Below are 25,958 nucleotides of genomic sequence, written 5' to 3' on the forward strand. Positions count from 1 at the left end.
TTGATTTTGTTGAGTAATTCCTGGGTCTTGACCAAATTGGCTCGGACATTGCCCGGATTTTTGGTCGACAATTTTAAAATCAAACGGCCAGATTTTTCCAGGGTTTTAGATAAAATAGCCTGGATTTGTCCAACCTGGAAACATACTGAAAAAAATATGGCATCCTAAATTTAATATTATAAAGGCCTAGTAATCGGATTTAGATCTCTGTTCATACTCGCAGATGAAAAGTGGTAGAAGAATGTCAGTCATAAGTCTCGTAAAGACAAAATGCAATAAAATTGTTGAATTTTTTTTTCCAAAACCTCAAATTTACTGACAAAATGTTCAGTGCTTTTTTGATAAACTCGGACAAAGTTACTTTAAGTCCAATTTTTTAAATGTTTTTTTTGTTCTGTCAACTTCCTTTGACTAATAACATCGTTCAATCTTTCTCCCCAGGACCTCAGCACCGAAGTCTTCGAGCCACTCGCAAATCTTCAACGGCTACACCTTCCTCCACTATCCGAGGACACCGTCCGGGACCTCTGCGACGTGGTAAAATCCATCGACGTGGTGGACATCACCACCCACAACATCAGCTGTTTCTACTTGGCCTCGGAAACGTCCTACGAAGAGAGCATCATCACCCAGAGACCGATTACTCCGGAGCCACCACCGAAGGTGGAAGAGCCAGAAAAAGGTAAAAAAAAAAATGAGACAATCGATCGACGAGAGTGATTCTCGGAAGGATGAGTCTTTTTTCTAATTTTTAATTTTTTTTTCCTTTTTTAGAGCGACTTAAGCCGACTAAGCAGCAGGTGAACAAGGGCCAACTTCGAGAGGAACAAGAAGCTGGTGGAAGCACCGAGGCTCCTCCGAGGATTTCGACGAAGAATTCCCTAAAAATTGGAAGCAGCTCGAGTACTACCACCAGTAGTCCGATCGTGAGTGGTCCATCTTCTGCTTCGATAACTCATTCCTCGGATGATAACTCCAAAGACGAAGTGCGGAAGGAAGTTCAGCCAGGATCGGTGGCTAATGGAGATGAGTCCTTTTTGGCTTCGCTAAGCTCCGAAACCATGAAGCAACTGCTGATGGGAATCATCGGAGCCGGAGTTCTGATCCTGTTAATTGGGATCATCTGCCGGAGGACCGGACTCAAGAATCGATTTTGCGGATCTAAACGAAGGCCAGCCTCAACGGATCAAGTTCGCCCGGCTGAGGAGGTTCCTCTCAACAAAGTATGAGAATTATAACATTCAACAACAGAGCTCCCCAAGGTTAATGAGCAAAAAGACGACGACATGTGTTTTTGTGATATTTTACTTAAAAAGTATTAAATTACGACGGCTTTTGGGTTCTACCGCTTTCTGGCGCGCAATCACTTCAGAGTGTAGGTCTTCTTTTTCAAAAGGGGGGAAACTTTAAAGGGAGCAGCTGAAAATGTTGATAAACTAAACCAAAAATTTAGAAAAAAAACCACAAGACTCAAAGCATCGTAAGGGAAAAACCACTGCCATAAAAACATTTTAGACGGCAGAAGAACAGCACCCATTTGGGGTAATTTTCTGTAAGTGATTTGCAGAGCAAATACTTGGAAGTTGAAACCAAACATGGTGGGGAAAAGAACAAAAACAAATACACACACACGCGTGCGTTTTTAGTCGAATTTCAAACAAATCGATTGCGGCAACTCGGCAATGGCGTAATTCTCCCGGAATTATTCGCAATAATCAGCCCGAAGCTTGTTTTCATTTGTTTGTATACAGTTTGAAGAAATATTTCAAATTCATACCAACAAACACACCACATTCATTGTATGAATGAATGAATGAGAGAGTGAGGTTATGTTATGTTTGGGTTCGGTTGAAAAAGAGAGGCAACAAATGGTAAAGCGAAGTGACGCTGTGCGCAATTCGAGACAATGTAAATATAGTTAAGTCGAGTTTGAATGAAGAACGTCACCAAAAGGTGTGAATCATAATCACCTGAGTAGTAGGATGAATGACGTTTGAGCTGAGAGAGAGATTGAGAGGTTTCGCAAAAAAAAAAAAACGTGACCATGAAACAAATTTGTAACACTTAAGTAGCAAAGCGATTAGCCTAGTGGTAGATCTTAAAACTATATATAATATCTAGATGACTCCACGATTCGATGAAGATGAAAAAAAATCGTGGAACATTCCCTTCGTGAAAGCAAGCAATCTAATCCAAATGAGTTTTTATCCTTGATAAGTAGAATTTTGTGAAAAGTTAGGTAACTAAGCTAAATAAGTGAATCAAACTGTTGGAAAATTTTTGGCGGGGAAAATTAAACCTAACCTTAAACCCTAATAGAACTGCGACAGCTAAAGAGTACCAATAGCAATTATAGTAGAAACACCGAAAAGCAATATTCATCATCTTTGAATAGGGATTTTTTTCCTTTTTCGTAAGCTAAACAAACCTTCATCGTATTTATTGTAAAATAAAAGTTAGAGGAAAATATCACCCAATTTGTATACGTGGAAATGTAGAGCAGCTTCAAATGAAAATAAATAAAATAATCAACTCTAGAACAATTCGAAATTATTTTTTTAATGGCAAAAAACAACGTTTGAAAACCTTGAAATTTTAATAAAATACTAAATCTAAAACTTTTAATTTCAAACCAAATATCGAAGAACACTGAAATCTGAACCTGAATCTGAAATTTGAATCTTAAATCTGATCTGAAGACTGAAAATTAAATTTGAATCTGAAATCTGAAATTAAAAATCAAAAATATAAGAACACTGAAATCTGAAATATGAATCTGAAATCTGAATCTGAAATCTGAATCTAATATCTGAAATCTGAATCTGAAATCTGAATCTGAATCTGAAATCTTAATATGAAATCTGAATATGAAATCTGAATATGAAATCTGAATCTGAAATCTGAATCTGAAATCTGAATCTGAAATCTGAATCTGAAATCTGAATTTGAAATCTGAATCTGAAATCTGAATCTGAAATCTGAATCTGAAATCTGAATCTGAAATCTGAATCTGAAATCTGAATCTGAAATCTGAATCTGAAATCTGAATCTGAAATCTGAATCTGAAATCTGAATCTGAAATCTGAATCTGAAATCTGAATCTGAAATCTGAATCTGAAATCTGAATCTGAAATCTGAATCTGAAATCTGAATCTGAAATCTGAATTTGAAATCTGAATCTGAAATCTGAAATCTGAATCTGAAATCTGAAATCTGAATCTGAAATCTGAATCTGAAATCTGAATCTGAAATCTGAATCTGAAATCTGAATCTGAAATCTGAACCTGAAATCTGAATATGAAATCTGAATCTGAAATCTGAATCTGAAATCTGAATCTGAAATCTGAATTTGAAATCTGAATCTGAAATCTGAATCTGAAATCTGAATCTGAAATCTGAATCTGAAATCTGAATCTGAAATCCGAATCTGAAATCTGAATCTGAAATCTGAATCTGAAATCTGAATCTGAAATCTGAATCTGAAATCTGAAATCTGAAATCTGAATCTGAAATCTGAATCTGAAATCTGAATCTGAAATCTGAATCTGAAATCTGAATCTGAAATCTGAATCTGAAATCTGAATCTGAAATCTGAATCTGAAATCTGAATCTGAAATCTGAATCTGAAATCTGAATCTGAAATCTTTTTTTTTTTTTTTTTTTTGTATGTTTTATTTATCGAGGGATTAACCAGATGTTTTCACCCTCCCATTTCGTGTATCATATTTTACATATCAGATTAAATCACTGAGTTCACTTTTTCTTATAAACTCTAGCACTTTTTTTTCTTTGTTTTTTTCATTTTGTAGCACTGATTGTAAAGTTGTTTCTCGTAGTAAATCACTTCTTTGTGTGTTGTATTTTATACATTCTATTAGAATGTGTTTCACTGTTAACACCACATTGCAGGTACTGCACACTGGAGGTTCTTCCTTCTTCAACAGGTAATCGTGCGTAATTTTCGTGTGGCCAATTCTTAGCCTTGTCAGGATACGTTGGTCTTTTTTGTTTTCTACGTCTTTCCACTTGTCGGTATCTGATTTCACTTCTCTCAATTTGATTGTTGTGTTGATTCTCCATTTTGATGAATGTTGTCTCGAAATAATCGATTTCACCCATTTTAGGGTGTCTGCTTTCGGTGTTCCAGTTTCCAGCATTTCGGCTTCCCTCCCTGCGTTTGCCAGACGATCTGCTGCTTCATTTCCGGTTATGCCTACGTGGCTTGGGACCCAGATAAATGTAACTTTTTTTAAGTTAACATGTTTATAGATTTTTTGTATAATCGGATGCTTTACTCCGGATTCCAAAGCCATAAGAACACTAGCTGAGTCCGTGTAAATTGCGGTTGGTATGTTGATGTTATTCATAGCAAGAAGCACGGCTGTTGCTTCTGCGGAAAAAATTGAATAATTTTCTGGGAGTTGTCTCGAAACGTTTTCCATATCTGGGTGAAAAACTCCAATGCCTATTTTTCCTTCTGATAGGGAGCCATCAGTGAAACATTCTGCTTTATGTAGGTACTTGTTGTTTTTCAGTGAGGTGAACAAGGCAACTGCTTGTCTACTATTTCCACCGGATTTGAAATGACGTTTTATAGTCCAGTCGATATTTGGTGGCTTCTCGTACCAGTTCCTCGTTGTTTCTGATGACAATTTGAGTATTGGTGGTAGTCGATGGTAAGTAATTTCATGCAGCATTCTATTCGCTCTGTTCAGAAGGAAATTTTCGCTTACTCTACTCCTTTCCGCAATCCAGGTTGCCTTTCTTGCCCATGTAATTGCTGCAAGGGAAGTGAACGGAAGTACTCCATTTTCTACACATAGTGCCTCAATGGGTGATGTGCAGAATGCTCCAGAAACAGTTCGGAGCATGTTGTTGTAGACTGTTTCTAGTTGAATAATTTCCTCCGGTTCGAATATTTCACATCCGTAAAATAATTTAGAAACCACTGTTGCGAACCCTATTTTTAATAGAGTTTCACGATTCCCCAGCCTGGCTAAAATTTTTAAGAATCTGATTCGGTGTGCGCATTCTTTTTTAGTATTTTTCAAGTGTGTGTTAGCATTTCCGTTCTGGTTCAGTGTAACTCCTAGAATTCTTGCAGTTCTAGTGCGTTCTATCTCAACTCCATCAGCTGTCAGTTTTCTTTGGAGGAAAAATCGGTGTCTTTTCCCCTTTGTTCCACAGCATGTATGTAGTAATGAACTTTTTCGTGCGTTGATCGAAAATCCATTTTTTTGGGCCCATTTCAAAATGCAGTCAATGCCGTATTGTAGTTTCTTTCGGCATACCGCTATAAATTTTCCACCCACAACCAGGAGAATATCATCTGCATAAATGAGGACCGAAATATTTCTAGGGATGGTCTCGAATATTCCATTCATAACTAGTATGAATAGGGTCGGTGATAGTACTGATCCCTGCGGAACTCCTGTTAGTTGAGGGCGTGCTGAGGAGACTGCTCCTCCGATCGCAACGTAAAACGAGCGGTTTGTGAGGAAATTTTTTGTTACTTGGTAAATGCGATTTCCAACTTTTGCTCGTTCCATTGCTCGAAGAATTCCGGGGCGCCATGTTCTATCGAACGCTTTGGCTAGGTCTAATGAAACAATTTCTGAATGCATTCTTTCATGTCGATGTTCGTTAAGAATGTCTTTTAGCTGACTAAGGTGGCTAGTGGTTCCCATTCCACTTCGAAAGGCATGTTGATTGGGGTGAAGAAGATTGTTGGCTTCGAGATGTTGCTGAAGTCTACGGTTGATAAGTCGCTCGTAAATTTTTCCCAAGCAAGAGGTCAGTGCAATCGGTCGAAGGTTGTCTGCTCCTTCCGAGTTTCCTCCGTGCTTAGGTATCGGGATCACCTTACTGACTTTCCATTTTTCAGGATATTCTCCATTTTGCCATAAAGTGTTAAGAGTTTCAAGTATAATAGCTTTTGCTTCGGGGGGCATGTTTTTAATCATACAGTATGAGATTTCATCCGGCCCGAATGACTTTCCGGTGCATTTTTTTAGCGCAATATTAAGTTCTGTTGTCGAAAAATTTCGATCTATGATGTCATTAGCGGCTATAGAAATAGGTGGTGAGTATTGGTTTGTTAAAGATGGCGCATAGTGATCGGTGGTGAATGTTTCTTGAAATACATCTGCAATATAGTCCGCAATTTTCTGTGGGTCACTAGTGTATTCTCCCCTTATTGTCATTCTTCTAGTTCTACTGGATTTGCGACCAGTTATGATTCCGAAATTTTGCCATAGTTTTGAAACTGGAGTAAATTCATTGAACGAGGTTGCAAAAATTTCCCATGCCTTTTTCTTCTCTTCTTTGATGATGTCTCTCGATTCCCTTTTTGCTTTACGAAATTGTTCGTTTTTTATCGGCCATGAATCATCTGACCGGTTGGTTTTTTTTAAGATTTTCCATTTTTCTTTTCTGTCTTTGATTTTTGAGCTTATTTCCTCAGTCCACCAGGGAGCAAACTTTGATGCTGTTCTCCCTTTTGTACGAGGGATGCATCTTTTTGCTGTTTGGAAAATAGTGGATGTAACATTTTCAATATTCGGTCGAGCAATGGCAAAAAGTTCGTCGCTTATTATCACTTGATATGTTTCCCAGTTCGCTTCATTCAACTTCCATTTTATCACCGCAGGCACTGTAGCGCATGGACCATCCAGCTCTACTTGGATCGGTATGTGGTCACTATTTCCTGGCTCAGGGAGGGTTGACCATTTGAATCTGTTTACAGTGGATGACGATGAAAACGTTAAATCGATAGCCGTGTCAAATTGGTTTTGTATAGGACTGAATCTGGTTTTCGATCCGTCGTTTAGCGGGATCAGTTCGTTGTTCGCCGCCCACGTTGCAACGCTTTCGCCCATTCTGTTAGTGGAGTCGTCCCATGTGAAATGGCGGGCATTGAAATCGCCACCCACCAGAAAAGGGGGAGTGATCTCCCGAATCAGTGATTCTAATGCTTCTTCCGCCCTTTTATAAAAGCCGCTTTTAAAATGGTTGTAGACGCACACAAGGGTGATTTTTAGTGGCGAAAAAAGTCTAACTACAACGGCAGGAATTTGTGGATCGGTTTCAACTATTTCATGTGGCACTTCTTTGAGAATTCCCATAACAGCGTGACCTTTCCTTGCGTTTGGGGAGAAGCTTGTTTTGTAAATATGGTAGTTCTTTTTAACAATTGAGTTATAGGAATCCGTAAGAGTTTCTTGAAGCATTAGACATAATGGTAACTTACCCCAGATCATCCTGGTCAACTCTGCCTCGTTACTCCAGAAACCTCTAATGTTCCATTGAAGGAGAAATGGTTGACCCTGAGGCCTATGAGACCGAGGTGTTGATTTAGAAGTTTGTGTAGAACAAGCTGTAGTAGTAGCCGTCCTCGAGTTTCTGGGTACGGGTCCTCTGCTAGTCCCTTCTCCGGCATCCCATTGTGGTGTTGTTTCAGAGGGAGGTAGATTGTCGGTTTCACTCAGCATAGTTTGGTATGATCTGGGAAAGAACTCATCGTAAGGTAGAATGCTATGGGGCGGCGTTGCACCCATCTGGGCTGTGAAAGGGGGTTCACCATCGACAGGTATGAGGATTGCGTCCTGGATGGCTACCATCCCCTTCCACATATTACCCAGTGACTGATACTCACGCCACTTGAGCCTCAGATGGGGTGGTGGTTCCTCCTGGCTGATAGGATTGATTGTTGATTTAGTGGTAGGTAGTAGAATCGGTTGAGGTGTGGTCGTTTTGATATTCGTTTTTCCTATTTTATTTTCGAAAAAACTTGTTGGAAGCTGGGTTTGAGGTTTCGGCTTCTTCATTTTGCATTTCTTCGTTGTGATCCATAGATTCGTCTGAACTGTGTTCATCTTCTTCTTCGTTTTCGTGTTTGCTTGTTTTTTTCTTCGTTTTATCAGCCAGGGGAGATTGTGCTCCTCTTTTTCCGGTGTTTTCAGGGGTTGTTTTCACTTTTGAGGATTGCTGCTGTGTTCTAGTTGCTTGCCGAGTAGTCATTGGTGGAATAGTTGGTTTTTTAGGAACGCTTTTTGGTACTTGGAAACCAAGTTTCGGATTTTGTTGTTGTTGTTTTTGAGTATTTTGTAATTGTTTTTGTAGCTCTGCGTGGAATTCTTGCTGTTGATCTGGGGTTATTTGGCTCGATGTGGGGGTAGTCATTCCGGATTGAATAATTGGTGTGCTGATCTGGCTTCTATCCTTTACTGGTGTGGCTGTTGGTGAGATATTGTTGTTTTTAAAAAACTGCTTAACCCTTTCCTTGTAATTTTGAAATTCTTCTTCAATTTTGGAGTATTTTTCTCTTTCTTGCATGAGAATTTCCAGTTTTTCCGTTAAGCTTTTAACGTTTATTGTAAGAGCTTCAATTACCTTATCTTTTCGAGCACTGTCCGCATCGGTGACCGATGCATATGTAGGTTTGGCATTTGGCGAACCAATCCTTCTCCGGGCTTCTGCCCAGGAAATGGACTCGTCCGTTTTACAACGGATGACCGCTTCCTCATGGCGGTATAGAGGGCATTTTCTCCCCGCCGCGGAGTGCTCATTTTCCTCTTCTGGACAATGAGGACATCGGAACTTTTCCTTGCATGTGTTTTCCATATTCGAATGATTTTGGGAACATCGAGTACAACGTGTTGGTTGGCTGCATCTTTTTTTAGTATGCCTATATTCAAGGCAGTTCCGGCAAATCATAGGGCTTTCGTAATACGTTCTTACTGAAACCTTCATCCAACCAAAGAAGACTTCTTTTGGCAAGCGTGTGCTTCCAAAAGTTAAAACAATCAACGGTGTATTTACTTGTTTTTTCTCAACAAATTTGGTGATTTTTCTCACGGCAAGAACTCCTTGATTAGCTAACTGTTTAAGCAGCTCCTCTTCTGGAACATCCATTGTTTCGGGCTGGTAAACCATCCCTAATCTTCTATTTAAATTGGGGTGGTCAATTATCTCTATCATCGTGTTTGTGTCGAGCTGTTTAATCCTCTTCAGCTCCTCGGCCAGCTGTATATTGTATGTGCTGAGTGTATAACTCAGTCCACGGCTATCTATCGACATTTCAATTTCCTTTCGCAGTGGTTTGCCTAGCTTGCCTTCAACGATCGAAGCAAACCAGAACGGGTTGTTCGGGAGGGGTTGTGGATTTTCACCAGGTCGTTGTACTTTCAAGTAGATTTTGCGGCCGTCAAACGTTGACGAACGCATAAAAGGGGGGATGGGGGCCGAATCCACATTACTCGTGGAACCCCCACCCCCGGGGGGTGCGCCAGTCATGGCGCCAAGCGCGTTATACTTTTTCTTCTTTTTTCTTTTTTTGTTGTTATTCACTGGTAAGAAAAACACGAAACTCGCTTGGGGAAGGGGGGGAAGAAGGGGGGTGGAGACTACCCTCGATAATCCCCGGAAATGGACCCTTCCCAAAAATTTACGATTTTTTCAGGTTGAAACACTACCAGGAGACCACACTTCTCAGGGGGTATTTTTTTTTTCTTCTCGAGATCGACTCTTAGCAAATGCGCCTTTGGTTAGGCTACCACTATTGCACACTCAGTATGGTATTGCCCAACCAGAAGCACATACATACGTGAGGGCAAAATACTCAAGACCACTCAATCGCGCGGGGAGCTTTTTTTCTCCGCGCGTAATTCACTCTCTTCAAAGCTAGGCGCGTGTTTCGAACTTTAAGTCGAATTTGCTCTCGCACTCTTTTCGCCCGTTTACGTTGGGCCACCGTATTGGTGATATCCCCGCTGGGGATCACCCAGATAGCACTACTCTATTCTTACAGTTCGATGTTTTTTTTTATTGAGGATTGCGTATTATAGCGGCACTTTTGCAAGTCACCCAATACCGGGGGGAGAAAAACACCGAACTTTAGATTCCACCAATCGTCGTCTGTCACTCAGCTGACTGAGCGATTTGATTTGAATTCAAATCTGAATAAGTTTATAATTCCAATCGACCGTTATTTAAAATTAAATACGACCGATAACTCTTGAAAAAACGCAAAAAAATAATCCGAAATGTTTCCACTAAACTTCTTCTCATCGACGTGATTTTTGGACTGGAATCTGAAATCTGAATCTGAAATCTGAATCTGAAATCTGAATCTGAAATCTGAATCTGAATCTGAAATCTGAATCTGAAATCTGAATCTGAAATCTTAATATGAAATCTGAATATGAAATCTGAATCTGAAATCTGAATCTGAAATCTGAATCTGAAATCTGAATCTGAAATCTGAATTTGAAATCTGAATCTGAAATCTGAATCTGAAATCTGAATCTGAAATCTGAATCTGAAATCTGAATCTGAAATCTGAATCTGAAATCTGAATCTGAAATCTGAATCTGAAATCTGAATCTGAAATCTGAATCTGAAATCTGAATCTGAAATCTGAATCTGAAATCTGAATCTGAAATCTGAATCTGAAATCTGAATCTGAAATCTGAATCTGAAATCTGAATCTGAAATCTGAATCTGAAATCTGAATCTGAAATCTGAATCTGAAATCTGAATCTGAAATCTGAATCTGAAATCTGAATCTGAAATCTGAATCTGAAATCTGAATCTGAAATCTGAATCTGAAATCTGAATCTGAAATCTGAATCTGAAATCTGAATCTGAAATCTGAATCTGAAATCTGAATCTGAAATCTGAATCTGAAATCTGAATCTGAATTCTGAATCTGAAATCTGAATCTGAGATCTGAATCTGAAATCTGAATTTGAAATCTGAATCTGAAATCTGAAATCTGAATCTGAAATCTGAAATCTGAATCTGAAATCTGAATCTGAAATCTGAATCTGAAATCTGAATCTGAAATCTGAATCTGAAATCTGAACCTGAAATCTGAATATGAAATCTGAATCTGAAATCTGAATCTGAAATCTGAATCTGAAATCTGAATCTGAAATCTGAATCTGAAATCTGAATCTGAAATCTGAATCTGAAATCTGAATCTGAAATCTGAATCTGAAATCTGAATCTGAAATCTGAATCTGAAATCTGAATCTGAAATCTGAATCTGAAATCTGAAATCTGAATCTGAAATCTGAATCTGAAATCTGAAATCTGAAATCTGAATCTGAAATCTGAATCTGAATCTGAAATCTGAATCTGAAATCTGAATCTGAAATCTGAATCTGAAATCTGAATCTGAAATCTGAATCTGAAATCTGAATCTGAAATCTGAATCTGAAATCTGAATCTGAAATCTGAATCTGAAATCTGAATCTGAAATCTGAATCTGAAATCTGAATCTGAAATCTGAATCTGAAATCTGAATCTGAAATCTGAATCTGAAATCTGAATCTGAAATCTGAATCTGAAATCTGAATCTGAAATCTGAATCTGAAATCTGAATCTGAAATCTGAATCTGAAATCTGAATCTGAAATCTGAATCTGAAATCTGAATCTGAAATCTGAATCTGAAATCTGAATCTGAAATCTGAATCTGAAATCTGAATCTGAAATCTGAATCTGAAATCTGAATCTGAAATCTGAACCTGAAATCTGAATCTGAAATCTGAATCTGAAATCTGAATCTGAAATCTGAATCTGAAATCTGAATCTGAAATCTGAATCTGAAATCTGAATCTGAAATCTGAATCTGAAATCTGAATCTGAAATCTGAATCTGAAATCTGAATCTGAAATCTGAATCTGAAATCTGAATCTGAAATCTGAATCTGAAATCTGAATCTGAAATCTGAAATCTGAAATCTGAATCTGAAATCTGAATCTGAAATCTGGATCTGAAATCTGAATCTGAAATCTGAAATCTGAATCTGAAATCTGAATCTGAAATCTGAATCTGAAATCTGAATCTGAAATCTGAATCTGAAATCTGAAATCTGAATCTGAATCTGAAATCTGAATCTGAAATCTGAATCTGAAATCTGAAATCTGAATCTGAAATCTGAATTCCCTAGTTCTCTCCTAAATAATGAAATGTTGTGGGGTAAAGTATGGTGTACGTTAATAAGTTTTCCTCGCAAAAATGCTCTTTCGCTCTTTTCAACATCTGTAAATTTTCTCCTCACTTCTCTATACATCTTTATCAATTTTCGGCTTTGATATTCTTCTTTCAAGAATAAACATTTCACCGATATGCCGAAAAATAAATTTACAAAAATTAATTAACGGTGGTTAACTTATCTTAAGAATCTGAAATCTGAATCTGAAATCTGAATCTGAAATCTGGATCTGAAATCTGAATCTGAAATCTGAATCTGAAATCTGAATCTGAAATCTGAAATCTGAATCTGAAATATGAATCTGAAATATGAATCTGAAATCTGAATCTGAAATCTGAAACTGAAATCTGAAACTGAAATCTGAAATCTGAATCTGAAATTTGAATCTTAAATCTGAATCTGAAATCTGAATCTAAAATCTGAATTTGAAATCTAATCTGAAATTTGAATCTGAAATCGGAATCTGAAATCTGAATCTAAAATCTGAATCTGAAATCTGAAATCTGAAATCTTAATCTGAAATCTGAATCTGAATCTGAAATCTGAATCTGAAATCTGAATCTGAATCTGAAATCTGATGTTCGAAATCAAACTCTGGAATCAAATCTTAAATCCGTATGTGAAATCTGAAAAACTGATATGAATATGAATCTAAAATTTAAGATTAGGAATTTGAATAGTTTCTGCATTTTTCTTTTAAAATTAAACTTCTCACATCAGATTCGAGATTGTGCTCGAGTTGAATTGAAACAGAAAGACCATTGGTTCACATTTAGCGAGTATCAGCTAAAAGTGACACTGCATTACCGAAATGACGCCATCATAGAGTACTATTTTCACTTCATGATGAGTCTCACCAGAAAAGCAGCAAAAGAAGGGCAGCAAAGAAAAAAACAATAAGTTTTTAAATGGAAGGTAAAACCCATCTTGACGTCTGGTCAAACTCAAGTAAATGATTTAAAAAAATTATCAAAATTTCCCCGCAGGTAACAAACATTATAGGTTCAGCGTCAAATCCGGTTGAGGTTTTGTTTTGACGTTCCGACCCGATGAAACGATTTAGCTAGAATTTTTTCAGCTCACAGCGTCACTGCAGCTAATTGTTTGTGTAAACAAGTTGACTCCAGCAGTTTTACAATTAACTGGAAAGGTAAGGTGGCGCCAATTGATTAGAAACGTGGGTCTTTCAAATGGTCCACATATGAGACATATGTTAATTAAATGACGGAGCTCCAATTTTTAATATCAATATATAATATAATTCGAGGTGGATTCAATTTTAATACGTTTGTAGATTCAAAAGGTTTTTTTTGATTATATTCAGCGACAGTATTATTAAATTTTATATTAATTTTATCTGTTTCTTCCACAAGGGATCAAAGTCATGGCCAATACTCAAAAACATAGAGAGAGGTCGAATTTTGTTTGACAAAACGGTTGACAGTGAACGAGATACTCGTGAAACGTTTGTTGCAAGCAACATTGTAAACAAGTTATAACCAATGCTATGCGTGTTGCATAACTACTGGGCGCAATAATCTCGTGAAAAGAATGGTTGTCGAGGGCTTAACCCGTTTTCATAAAACGTGCGATAGTTTTTATTTTATTTTGAATCGTATGCTTCATGATTCATTTAACTAAATAAACTGTCTAATAGAATTGGTTTGCATGATGTTTCATTTAGATTGCGTTGCGACCTATTGAACTTGTATAAATGGTGGAGAAAATTAAAGCTCTATGATACAACCGTGATTCACAGTTGCCAGGCGAATTAAAATTTATATGAAAAAAGATTATCAACGATTCTGGAAACTACATTTCTGGAATTGACTTCTTAAAATTTAAAAATCAAATCATATTCAATTCAAGAGTTGCCTTTGAACTTTTAACCTGGGTAATGGATTTTGAATTCAATTTCAGGAATAAAATTTGATAATTTTGATTTGAAAAATCTCGATTGGAGTTCAGAATTAAAATACATAAAAGTATTCTAAGGATTGCCGAATTTTTAATCAGAATTTGAGTCAAACTTCTCATTTTGCAAATTGATTTTTTTTTTCAGACTGCAGACCAAAATTTTTAATCTAATTTCTACATTTAATACGACTTATAAATTTGAATTCTTAATCTGAGTTCTATATCGAAGTCGAATTCAAATTTTGGATCAAGATCAAAATTAACGACAACGTAAACAGCGTTTTGAAACTCACATTTTTTTTCTGGTTGAAAATAAAGTTTTTCCCGATATAGAACATATTTGAATTTGTCAATTACAAATTGGACCGAAATTTCAAAAAATAAACGTTTTCAAACTCGTCTATAAAAATTTGAAGAAAGCAGCTTAACCTAAATCCGCTCTTGAGTGTCAATATGACGTCATTGGAAGTTTGGCGGCTGTATCTTTATTCAGGCGCATCCAAATAAAGAACTTTCTTCTAGGACCCTCAATGAATTCCTGATATCTTTAATTTTTCATTATTACTTTTATTATGGACGTACTCTGGAGGCTCGGCCAAAAAAAAACTCGCTAATCAGACCTTGAGTGTCAATTAAAATCACAGTATTATTATTGTATTTCAACCGGTTTATATAAAACTTACAGTTTTAGAAACCTCGAAATATAACACAAATATGTTTTTCAGACCATATTCAGCTTAAAAACTTAAGTTTTCCAAAAATATGATAAATAAGTCAGGAGTGTCAAATTGATACTCCAGGAAGTCTAACGAGTAAAAGTTTCTGGGACGGATGAGGGTTAATGAAATAATGCATAATTAAGAAGAAAGCTATAAAAAATGTGTGTGTTCGGTACAATAATTTATTTGCTTTGAACTCTTTAACAATGGCAGTGCACGAATTGAACTAAAACTACTCCTAATTCGAAGAGGAAATGGAGAGTTGTAAGAAGAGAAATTGACTAAGAGCTTATTTACATATCTGCTTACTCACATATGAGGCTCTTATGTTTAGCCACAGAAAAAAACGTTTTTAAATTGTGGTGTTTGGCCATTTTCTATAAATTTATCGAAATTATTTATTTTTCTTTTGAACTTGAAAGTAAGTTATTAAAATTATAATGATTTGGAAAATCACCAAATATAAGTTGAAATATGAAGAATCATTTGACATTATCAACTAAAAATCGATCATTTTTGCCCTTATTGATGAGATTTTTACTTTTCGTTTTTTTTATGTTTTCTGGTTCGCTGACCACTTTGCTATATAGATTCGTATTCTATAAAAAAAAATATAAGTTCAAATCTTTATTGATAAAAGTTTAAAAATTATATATTTCTATTTCGTTTTAAAGCTTTTTAAGTATTACTTTTCCATCATTGTGCATTCATGTTGTTTAAGTAATGATATCTAACATTAACTTTAATCGGTAGCCTAACAAACATCTAAACTTTGATTCTTAAATGCAATATCAATCGTGAATTGTTAATTTCGGATTATCATTCAAAAATAAAAAAAAACTAGATTGTGGGTTCAGAATGATGCTCATAAATGTTCAAATGCTATGTGAAAAAACTATTCATCAGGTGATGAAAATAGCTTGATCCAGATATCCAATTATGATAAATCTTTTCTACTACGCTTGGATTTCAGGCATAATAAAATTACATAAACACAACACTAATGTATGAGCTGTTATATGATGGTAATCATGGCCGTAGGAATCACTTCCATCTGTACCGTTGAGCCGTCAACACGTACGCCGGAGCATCGTATCGTTGCTGTGTACCTGCAGGAACATTTTACATTATTTATTTTTTTTCCTTACCTGTTTTTCAATCAGCACTTTTCAGTGCTAAAATTATTTTCATTTTCTTTTATTCATATTTTCTCTTTTCTTTCCAGCATGGGGAAGTCATCGGCTGGCTCAAGGGCTGGTAGAAAGCGTATTGCCGAAACTAATTCAGGTCCATCGCCCAAAAAAGTTGAAATTTCCAACTCATTCGATGTCCTTCATAACATCGGTGATGAGGAAATATTCATATTTAATTCTGATAAGAGTACTAAGAAACCTTCTTCTTCTTATACTCTTAAAAACGAAAAGATTCCACCAATAACGGTCACGATTCCTGACTTCAATGCCTTTCGAAAAGAAATCGTCACTTCCGTCAAGGATGTGAAGATTTCTTTTCAGATCGGTCGAAGGGGAACTGCTCGTATATTGGCGGAATCTTTTAATGATTTTCAAAAAATTTTAAATTATTTGAATAATAAAAAACATCAATTTTTTACTTACGACACTAGAAGTGATCGTCCTTTTAAAGTTGTACTTCGTGGTCTCACCGGCGATCAGACACCGGATGAGATCACAGCTGAATTAAATTCTTTGTTAGGTTTTTCTCCAATTCAAGTAATTCAAATGAGGAAAAGAACCAACACGAATAATACCAGTAGTGTTGGTTTTGCTCCTGAGCTTTATTTGATCCATTTTAAAAAGGATCAGGTCAATAATTTGCAAATTTTGGAAAAGGCTCGTCTTATGTTTCATTGTCGAGTAAAATTTGAACCTTTTCGTAAATCCCATACCAATTTTTTACAAAATATTACGCAATGTCGTCGTTGTCAAGCTTTTTGTCATGGCACTAAAAATTGTAGAATGAATGCCAGATGCATGTTTTGCGGCTCATTCGATCATGAAAAATCTAAATGCCTTTTTGGTGGTGATAAGCCAAAAACAGAATTTTTTAAGTGTGCGAATTGCGCAGGTAATCATTCCTCGAATTCTCTAGAATGTCCCGTTAGGGCAAAAATTGTTGCTTCTAGGAAAAATCCCAAAGTTTCCAGAAAAGTTTCTTCTCCTCCTTCCTCTTTTTCGTCTTCACACGTCAGACCGGCAAACAACTTGCCTGTTCGCAGTCAGCCTCGGCCTACATTGGAATCACGGCTGGGTAATACCCGAAGTGATTTTAATGTTACCTGGGCTGATTCTGCGCCACAAACTCGTTGTTTATCGTTCTCAGAGGTGGTTGAAAATGGGTTGCCCTCTTCAGGTTTAACTAATAAAAATGGGAAAAAACCAAGTCTCAACGTTCACGCGAAGGCTTGGGAAAATCCCCGAAATTCAAATACTTTTTCTTCTCCTTCATTTTCTGATCCTAACAATTTTGTTGATTTGGGTGAGATTACTGAGGAAAAATTAAAATTTTTGCATCAAAATTTAATGGAAATGATGCAACTTATGTTGAAAGCAAATTCAATGTTTGAAGCTTTCCAAACTTCTTTTAATTATGCTAACAAAATTATTATGACTTTACGATTCCCTCATGGATCCAAATAGATGTTTAAATATTATGAATTGGAACGCTAGATCTTTGCTGGCTAACCAAGATGAATTCTTTTTATTTTTGAAAACTCAAAACATACATATTGCTGCCATCACTGAAACTTTTTTAAAGCCAGACAATAACTTGAAAAGCAATGCTTTCTTTAAAATTTTACGAAATGATCGACTTGATCGACAAGGTGGGGGTGTAGCTATTGTCATCAATAGTCGTCTCAAATTTAGACTTCTTCCTTCTTTCAATACAAAAGTCTTAGAAACAATTGGAATTGAATTAGAAACTTCTATGGGGAAAATTATAATTGTTGCCGCATATTTGCCTTTTCAATGCAGCGGCGAACAGAAAAATTTTTTGAAGGGAGATTTGCAAAAACTCACCAGAAATAAATCTAAATTTTTTATTATTGGTGACTTTAATGCAAAACACCGATCTTGGAATAATATTTCATCAAATTCAAATGGGAATATTTTGTTTAATGACTGCTCTGCAGGTTATTATACTGTTGAATATCCTAATGGGCATACTTGTTTTTCTTCAATTAGAAATCCCTCCACAATTGATTTGGTTCTAACGGATTTAGGCGAGCATTGTAGTCAATTAGTTACTCATGCGGACCTCGATTCAGACCACCTTCCAGTAACATTTTCTTTATCCCAAAGTCCCATTGAAAACCCTTTAAAATCAACTTTTAACTTTCAAAAGGCTAACTGGGAGCGATATATGAATTTTATTGAACGTAATTTAGATGTAAACGTTCCACTGAATTCAATAGAAGATATTGATTTGGCTGTAGAAAATTTGACAACTGCAATAGTCAATGCTAAAGCCGCTTCAATACCTAAAGTTAAACATAAATTCAATCAACCTTTGATCGATGATGATCTTCAGTTTTTGATACGACTGAAAAACATTCGTCGACGCCAATATCAACGTACTAGGGATCCTTATTTGAAATTAATTTATTGCGACCTTCAAAAAGAGATCAAACGTCGTTTAAATTTCATTCGTAATGAAAATTTTGCCAAAGCAGTAGAGGATATAAAACCCTACTCAAAGCCATTTTGGAAATTAACTAAAATTTTGAAAAAGCCTCAGAAGCCAATTCCTACTTTGAAAGATGGGGATAAACTTCTTTTAACTAATTCAGAAAAGGCTCAAAAATTAGCCCAACAATTTGAGTCTGCTCATGATTTTAATTTAAACGTTGTAAGTCCAATTGATGCTCAAATTTCCCTAGAATTTGATGATATTCTTTCTAAGCAAAATGTGTTTGAAAGTTCTTGTGAGACAAATATTGATGAACTTAAATTGATTTTCAAAAAATTTAAAAATATGAAAGCTCCAGGGGAAGATGGGATTTTCTATATTCTTATTAAAAAGTTGCCTGAAAGCACTTTAAATTTTTTAGTTAAAATCTTCAACAAATGTTTTCATTTGGCTTATTTTCCCAATAAATGGAAAAATGCCAAAGTAACTCCAATTTTGAAACCTGGAAAAAGTGCTTCAGAGCCTTCAAGTTATCGACCAATTAGTTTGCTTCCTTCTTTAAGTAAACTATTTGAGAGAGTTATTTTGAATAGAATGATGATTCACATTAATCAGAATTCTATTTTCCCTGATGAACAATTTGGTTTTCGTCATGGACATTCTACTACACATCAACTTTTGAGTGTAACTAATATGATTAACGCTAGCAAATCTGAAGGTTATTCAACTGGTGTTGCTCTTCTTGATATTGAAAAAGCTTTTGACAGTGTTTGGCACAAAGGTTTAGTAGCTAAATTAGCTCGATTTGATTTTCCTGTATATCTCACCAAAATTATTCAAAATTATTTGACTAGCCGAACCTTACAAGTAAGCTATCAAAATTCATGCTCTGAAAGGACACCCATTAGAGCTGGTGTCCCTCAAGGCAGTATACTTGGGCCAATTTTATACAATATTTTTACTTCTGATCTTCCTGATGTACCAGAAGGAAAAGGTAGAAGATTATTTGCTGATGATACTTTGCTTTCAGCAAAAGGTCGAAATTTACGGGTGGTACGCAGTAGATTGCAACAAAATTTAAATTCCTTTTTGAATTACTTGAAAATGTGGAAAATTTCTCCTAACGCTTCCAAAACTCAACTTATTTTATTTCCCCATAAGCCAAGAGCAAATTTTTTAAAACCTAATGAAAATCATTCCATAACTTTTAATGGGGTTTCATTAGAATGGTCTGATCACGTGAAGTACTTGGGACTTACACTTGATCGGAATCTTACTTTTAAAAATCACATTGAAGATATTCAATCTAAATGTAATAAATACACTAAATCTCTTTATTCTCTCATCAACAGGAAATCCCGGTTGTGCCTGCGAAATAAGATGCTCATCTACAAACAAGTTTTCCGACCAGCGATCATGTATGCAGTTCCGATTTGGTCTAGCTGCTGCGCGACGAGGAAGAAAGCCATCCAGAGGATTCAGAACAAAGTTCTGAAAATGATTTTGCGGCTTCCACCTTGGCACAGCACCGAAGATCTTCATCGGATTGCAGGCATTGAATCTATCGAAGAGATGGCCAACAACATCATCTCCAACTTCAGAGGCAAATCGATGCAGTCTTCCATCGCAGAGATTCGTTCTCTTTATGTTTAGTTTAATTTTAAGATAGTGTTTAGTTTTAAGTATAAAATATTTTTGCTATTACAGGATGTTCTCCTACATTAAAAACTTGATTGCGCTCAGCAAATTTAAATCTTATAAATAAATTTTTATAATCTAGTTACTTATAGGGCTATGAACAGTTCATTATTGAGCTGAACACCTAGTTTAATGCAATAATGTAATATAAGTGTAATCATGATTTGATACAAATAAAGACATATTTAAAAAAAAAAAAAAAAAAAAATGGCCGTAGGAACGGGGGACATGGGGTTTGGGTTTAACTCCCCACCCCCCATGAGGATCGAAAAAATGTCAAGTATAATGTTCTTCTCTAAACTCAAAATTTCGAATTCTTAATCCAGTTTTGATGAACGATTAAAGTGAATCTAGAATAACAATCTCGGCTCAGACCTAAGGCCAAAACCTTAAAATCTTATCTCAGGTCCACAATTCTACTACAGATTTCCCCAAATTTTCTCATTTGTTGATAGATATTTAAAGACTGGTCTCAAAAAAGCTAACAAAAGTTGTTCATAAATAAGTTGATGCACAAATTTTGGGTACATACATTCCTTGGTCTTGAATATCGAATTTTCAATCAGTTTAGACTCACTAAAGTTGCCTGATGGCTTGTATATAGGTCTAAAAATTTAAATTTCGTGTTAACTTTTGCGTCCAAAATATTTTTTTAACAAAGTTTTTACAAATAAACTAGATGATGTTTTTAGATGAAAAAACAAACTTTCGAGTTTTTTTCTTCTTGATTTTAATTGAAGAATTCCTAAATTTGCCTGGATATTGCTCAGATTTTTAGATAAAATAGCCCGAATTTGCCCTGCCTGGATAAGTGTGGAAAAATATCTGGTGAGCTTAGGTTTGAATCATTTCCCATGATTTGATTCCATTTTTTAAATCTAAATTTGCTCCATCTGACCAGATTGTGGAATCTGTATCCAGTTTATTATACTTTTTTTCTGTTCGGATCATCATTGGGACAAAATCCTGATTCAAATCTTGGCTTTGCATTTAAAACTAAAATTACATTAATTTTCTATTTTCGAAACTCATCATTCCGCAATATTAAAAGAAAATATTTAAAACAATAAACCAGTTGTAAGATTTGGATTTGAAATTTTTACTCTTAATGCTTATGCAGAATTGAAACTTAGAATATTTTTAATGAATTACTAATAAATAATTGAAGAAAAAATTCATATAGGAAATCAGAGATTCGAAGTTCGAATAAGAGATTACTGGTAAAGGATCCTGTCTGCTCTCTTCATAATTATTGGGAATTTTCTGTTTAGAATTTAGATTCAGCAATCGATCTCATTTTCAAAATTGCGTTCATTGAGAAATCTCAATATAATTAAATTTTTTTTTCACAGAATTTTAAAAATGTAATAAATTATTTATAATGATTTGTTGTTCATAAAATAAATTAATCTTCAGGTTTAGGAAAATTCAGCTGTAAATATATTTCATTATTTTGTTGTTTATCATTTTTTATACTTTAAAAACAAAGATTTAAACAAAAATCAAAATGTATCGAATTTACAACAGTTGAAAATAAATAAAACCCAAACAAGTTTTTCTTTCAAATGTAGCCTCATTTATTTTTTAAAGCTTCAAATAAACTGAACACTTTAAGGACTTATTTTCGAAAGTAATGATTTTAAATGTATAACTTCTACTATAAAAGAACTTAAGCCCGAATAATGAGATACCCTTAGTTTGACTATTTTTCTTACTATTCATTATGCATTTTCAAGAAAAAATGTTTATCATAAAACTTAGTTATAAATATAACTTCCGATGATAAATATTTCTTGACTTTTGCATTGCATTTCATGTAGACAAACTAAAAACCTAACTTGTATCCCAGAAAAAAAACAACGCTATAAAAAAATCTTTTTTTTTTTTAATTTAAGCGTTTTAACTGTTTATTTAAAGCTGGTTAACCGTAAGATGAAAATCGAAAATCCAAAAAAACTGCTGTGCAAAGCCAATGAATTTGTAGATTTATGTAACCTCGGGAAAATATTTCATTGAAATATCATGAAAGCTCTAGCAAGCAAAGCCTGCCATTTTTCAATACTTTTCAACGGATTCAGATTTTGAAATGGTTATAACTTTTTCCATGAAATACTTATCTTCACCTCAAGATAAGATAGCCAAAAATGAAGCTTAAGATAGGGCAAACGGATGATTTAATATGCAAATTAAATTTTTCACTGATGCTTGGTGACCCAAAAGGCATCGAAAAATCATATGAGAGCAAATAGTCAATTTTGGCAGCGGTCTAGCTCATCACATTTTCAAAGGCGATGGAAAGTTTTAGAGAAACATGGGATATTAAAGAAAGAATGAACGTAAGCCGTAAATTTCTTGAATTTTTCGAAAAAGAAACAACGGCACACCGACGGGACCTGAACCTGCAATTTTCGCTTCAGTACAACGATGCGTTTGTCAATTAGACCACGGTGAACATGCGTCCATGTCGAAATCCATGGGTCGACTGCTGGATATTCTGTCGATATTCTCCGTGTGTTCTTTGCCCACTTATTGATCTTTCTGTTGTTTCTCTATCATCACCCTCTGGTCATGACGTAAATAGTGAAAGATTAAAAAAAAAACAAATCCTTCTAGAGAACATGAAAGATCACAGGCTAAATAATGCCAAGCTTTCTTTTTCAAAGTTCAAAATAGTACTTCAACATCAAATTTGAATCGCTTGGGTTTGAGAGAATTTGATTTAAAGCTTTTTCTGTAATATTGTTTAAATCAGGGGTGAGCAACCTTTTGAACCAACGGGCCAATTTTAATTTGAAATCTTGTCGGCGGGCCGCACTTAATTTTTTTTTGTGATAATTATCAGAACTTCACGGTATTTTTCATAACTACACATTTTTTTCAAAAACAAATCTGTAAAAAAAAGATAAAACGATAAACGAATTCACGTTTTCGAAACAGTAATTCACGGCAGTAACAACACGGCTTTTTAAAAATCCCGATATTGAAAAGGTACCTCGCTTAGTCTTTGACATTTTTAAATTCTCTCAATTTTTAATAGTTTTCAATAGTACCTCTTTGCGAACAATCGTTCTTACAAAATTCTTGTTTAAACCTATGATATTATTCGTCATCACTTCCATTTAAAAATCTTTTGGAGCTCACCACAGCGATAACTAAAAGTGTGATAAATATATTGAAGTTCTGTATTGCATTCAGATGTTGAGCAAGGTTGTCGAAATCACATAAAAATGTTCAATTTCGCATATTTTTATGCAACTATCTTCCAAACTACGTTCTTGATTTTAGAACTTTTATCATTTTTAATCTTATTTAGATATCATTGCGATATTATTTCTAAAGCTTTATTTTTACTCTGGTAATGTGGATTGCGAATTATGAGTGAAATAACTCAATTTATCGATGTTTGTGATAAATTTTCTATCAAACTTCTGAAAAAAGCATCACAAATAATCGTCAAAGACATTTTGGGTGGAATCACAGAATTTCTGATATCAATATTTTTTTTATCAAGAATTAATAATTTTTGTGGGTTGATTCATGTTGATGAACAATCTAAAATCGTTCACCCAGGCTTTATTATTTAACTTTCGTAATTTTCGTCAATAATCAGAAATAAAAAAATATGTATATCAGAAGTTTTCAGTTTTTATTTTGCCATTGGATAGAATAATTTTGAAAAACTAATCTGCCGAGCATATTTTTTATCATCCGACTTTGCTTGAAACGAAAATAGGTAATGACTACACTAAACTGGTATCGAAATTCCTTTGTAGGTTCCGATTCTTGGCTGTTCTTCCGACTCACGTAAATGGATTTTGCTCTCAAAGTGGAAGGAAAAAAGTATACTAATAAAAAAAACATTCCAATATAACATTATGCCAATAAACAATATTGCATTTAAGCCTTGAACAGAACATAATAAACGTTTAAATTGCCAGAAAAATTTAACAATCTGAAATTTTCCTAATTAGGTATCCATTGTAGAAAAAAGTTAAGGCGCGACAAATTTGAAAAAAGCTTCGCGGGCCGCACACAAGGGTCTCGCGGGCCACATGCGGCCCGCGGGCCGCGGGTTGCTCACTCCTAAATAATTTTCTAAGGTGCTTTCCACTAAATAATCTGATGAAACTCGCCGTTTTGTTTCGGATCCTCTTGTAGAATTTGGAGTGGATCATCCCGATCTGCAGCTTGCAGACTGCTGCCGATTGCAGCAGAACCAAAACATTGTTTGTTTTGTGTTGAATATAACTTCTAGTTCTCAGCTGACTGTAACAAATATGGATTAAATTGAAGTTCCATCGGTATCCAACAAAAAATTCTATGAGTGCAAAATTCCATGACAAAATCAAAAGGCAGTCAATCAAGCTAAGCTGAAACTTGCAGAAACTTTCAAAATACTTCAATATAATAGTAAATAGCAACAGTAAAAAAAAGTGTAAAATATGTCCTCTAATTTTTCGATTTGACTGCACAATAAAAAAAAAGTCAAAGTCTTATTTCTAATTTCACTTTATGAACCTCATTTACATTGTGAAAATTTAAGTGAAACTCATTCTATGCAATTCCGTGAACCTTTCGTCACTGAAAACAGTATCGAAAAGTTCCTTTTTTTACCTATTGGTTTTTTCCTTGGTAAACCAGTTCACGACGAAATTTTCAGGTAATTGGCATGGTCGTCCAAATGCGGTTATTTGTTGATATGTGCTTCTTGCAGGTTTATGAATGAGATTTTTGGAAATTTTCGAATTTGTATAAAATTTTGTATGCAACTCGTTGCAAAACTCTTTTTATAACTCTCAACATTATCATTCAACTCGCAAGCTTCGTTGAATTTAAAACTTGTGCTAAAACTACTTTTTTTTTGTGATAATTATCAGAACTTCACGGTATTTTTCATAACTACACATTTTTTTCAAAAACAAATCTGTAAAAAAAAGATAAAACGATAAACGAATTCACGTTTTCGAAACAGTAATTCACGGCAGTAACAACACGGCTTTTTAAAAATCCCGATATTGAAAAGGTACCTCGCTTAGTCTTTGACATTTTTAAATTCTCTCAATTTTTAATAGTTTTCAATAGTACCTCTTTGCGAACAATCGTTCTTACAAAATTCTTGTTTAAACCTATGATATTATTCGTCATCACTTCCATTTAAAAATCTTTTGGAGCTCACCACAGCGATAACTAAAAGTGTGATAAATATATTGAAGTTCTGTATTGCATTCAGATGTTGAGCAAGGTTGTCGAAATCACATAAAAATGTTCAATTTCGCATATTTTTATGCAACTATCTTCCAAACTACGTTCTTGATTTTAGAACTTTTATCATTTTTAATCTTATTTAGATATCATTGCGATATTATTTCTAAAGCTTTATTTTTACTCTGGTAATGTGGATTGCGAATTATGAGTGAAATAACTCAATTTATCGATGTTTGTGATAAATTTTCTATCAAACTTCTGAAAAAAGCATCACAAATAATCGTCAAAGACATTTTGGGTGGAATCACAGAATTTCTGATATCAATATTTTTTTTATCAAGAATTAATAATTTTTGTGGGTTGATTCATGTTGATGAACAATCTAAAATCGTTCACCCAGGCTTTATTATTTAACTTTCGTAATTTTCGTCAATAATCAGAAATAAAAAAATATGTATATCAGAAGTTTTCAGTTTTTATTTTGCCATTGGATAGAATAATTTTGAAAAACTAATCTGCCGAGCATATTTTTTATCATCCGACTTTGCTTGAAACGAAAATAGGTAATGACTACACTAAACTGGTATCGAAATTCCTTTGTAGGTTCCGATTCTTGGCTGTTCTTCCGACTCACGTAAATGGATTTTGCTCTCAAAGTGGAAGGAAAAAAGTATACTAATAAAAAAAACATTCCAATATAACATTATGCCAATAAACAATATTGCATTTAAGCCTTGAACAGAACATAATAAACGTTTAAATTGCCAGAAAA

The 25,958-nt window shown here is 34.8% G+C and overlaps 2 protein-coding genes across 3 annotated transcripts in view; one reads left to right on the forward strand and one right to left on the reverse strand.

The window, feature by feature from the left end:
• LOC129744187 (uncharacterized) overlaps positions 1–2,550 on the forward strand; it is a 44,444-nt gene extending 41,894 nt beyond the window's left edge. For both annotated transcript variants that reach the window (XM_055736599.1, XM_055736600.1), the window contains 2 exons: positions 442–682; positions 775–2,550. In XM_055736599.1, the coding sequence (XP_055592574.1) occupies positions 442–682; positions 775–1,229 (696 nt within the window). In that variant the 3' untranslated portion in view covers positions 1,230–2,550. The remainder of the gene's footprint in view (positions 1–441; positions 683–774) is intronic.
• Positions 1–25,958, reverse strand: part of LOC129744186 (serine/threonine-protein kinase ULK2) — a 167,886-nt gene that overhangs the window by 97,792 nt on the left and 44,136 nt on the right. The gene's annotated exons all lie outside the window — the stretch shown is intronic.

The sequence above is a fragment of the Uranotaenia lowii genome, chromosome 2 (genome assembly GCF_029784155.1).
Source record: "Uranotaenia lowii strain MFRU-FL chromosome 2, ASM2978415v1, whole genome shotgun sequence".
In the NCBI taxonomy this organism is placed as follows: Eukaryota; Metazoa; Arthropoda; class Insecta; order Diptera; family Culicidae; genus Uranotaenia; species Uranotaenia lowii.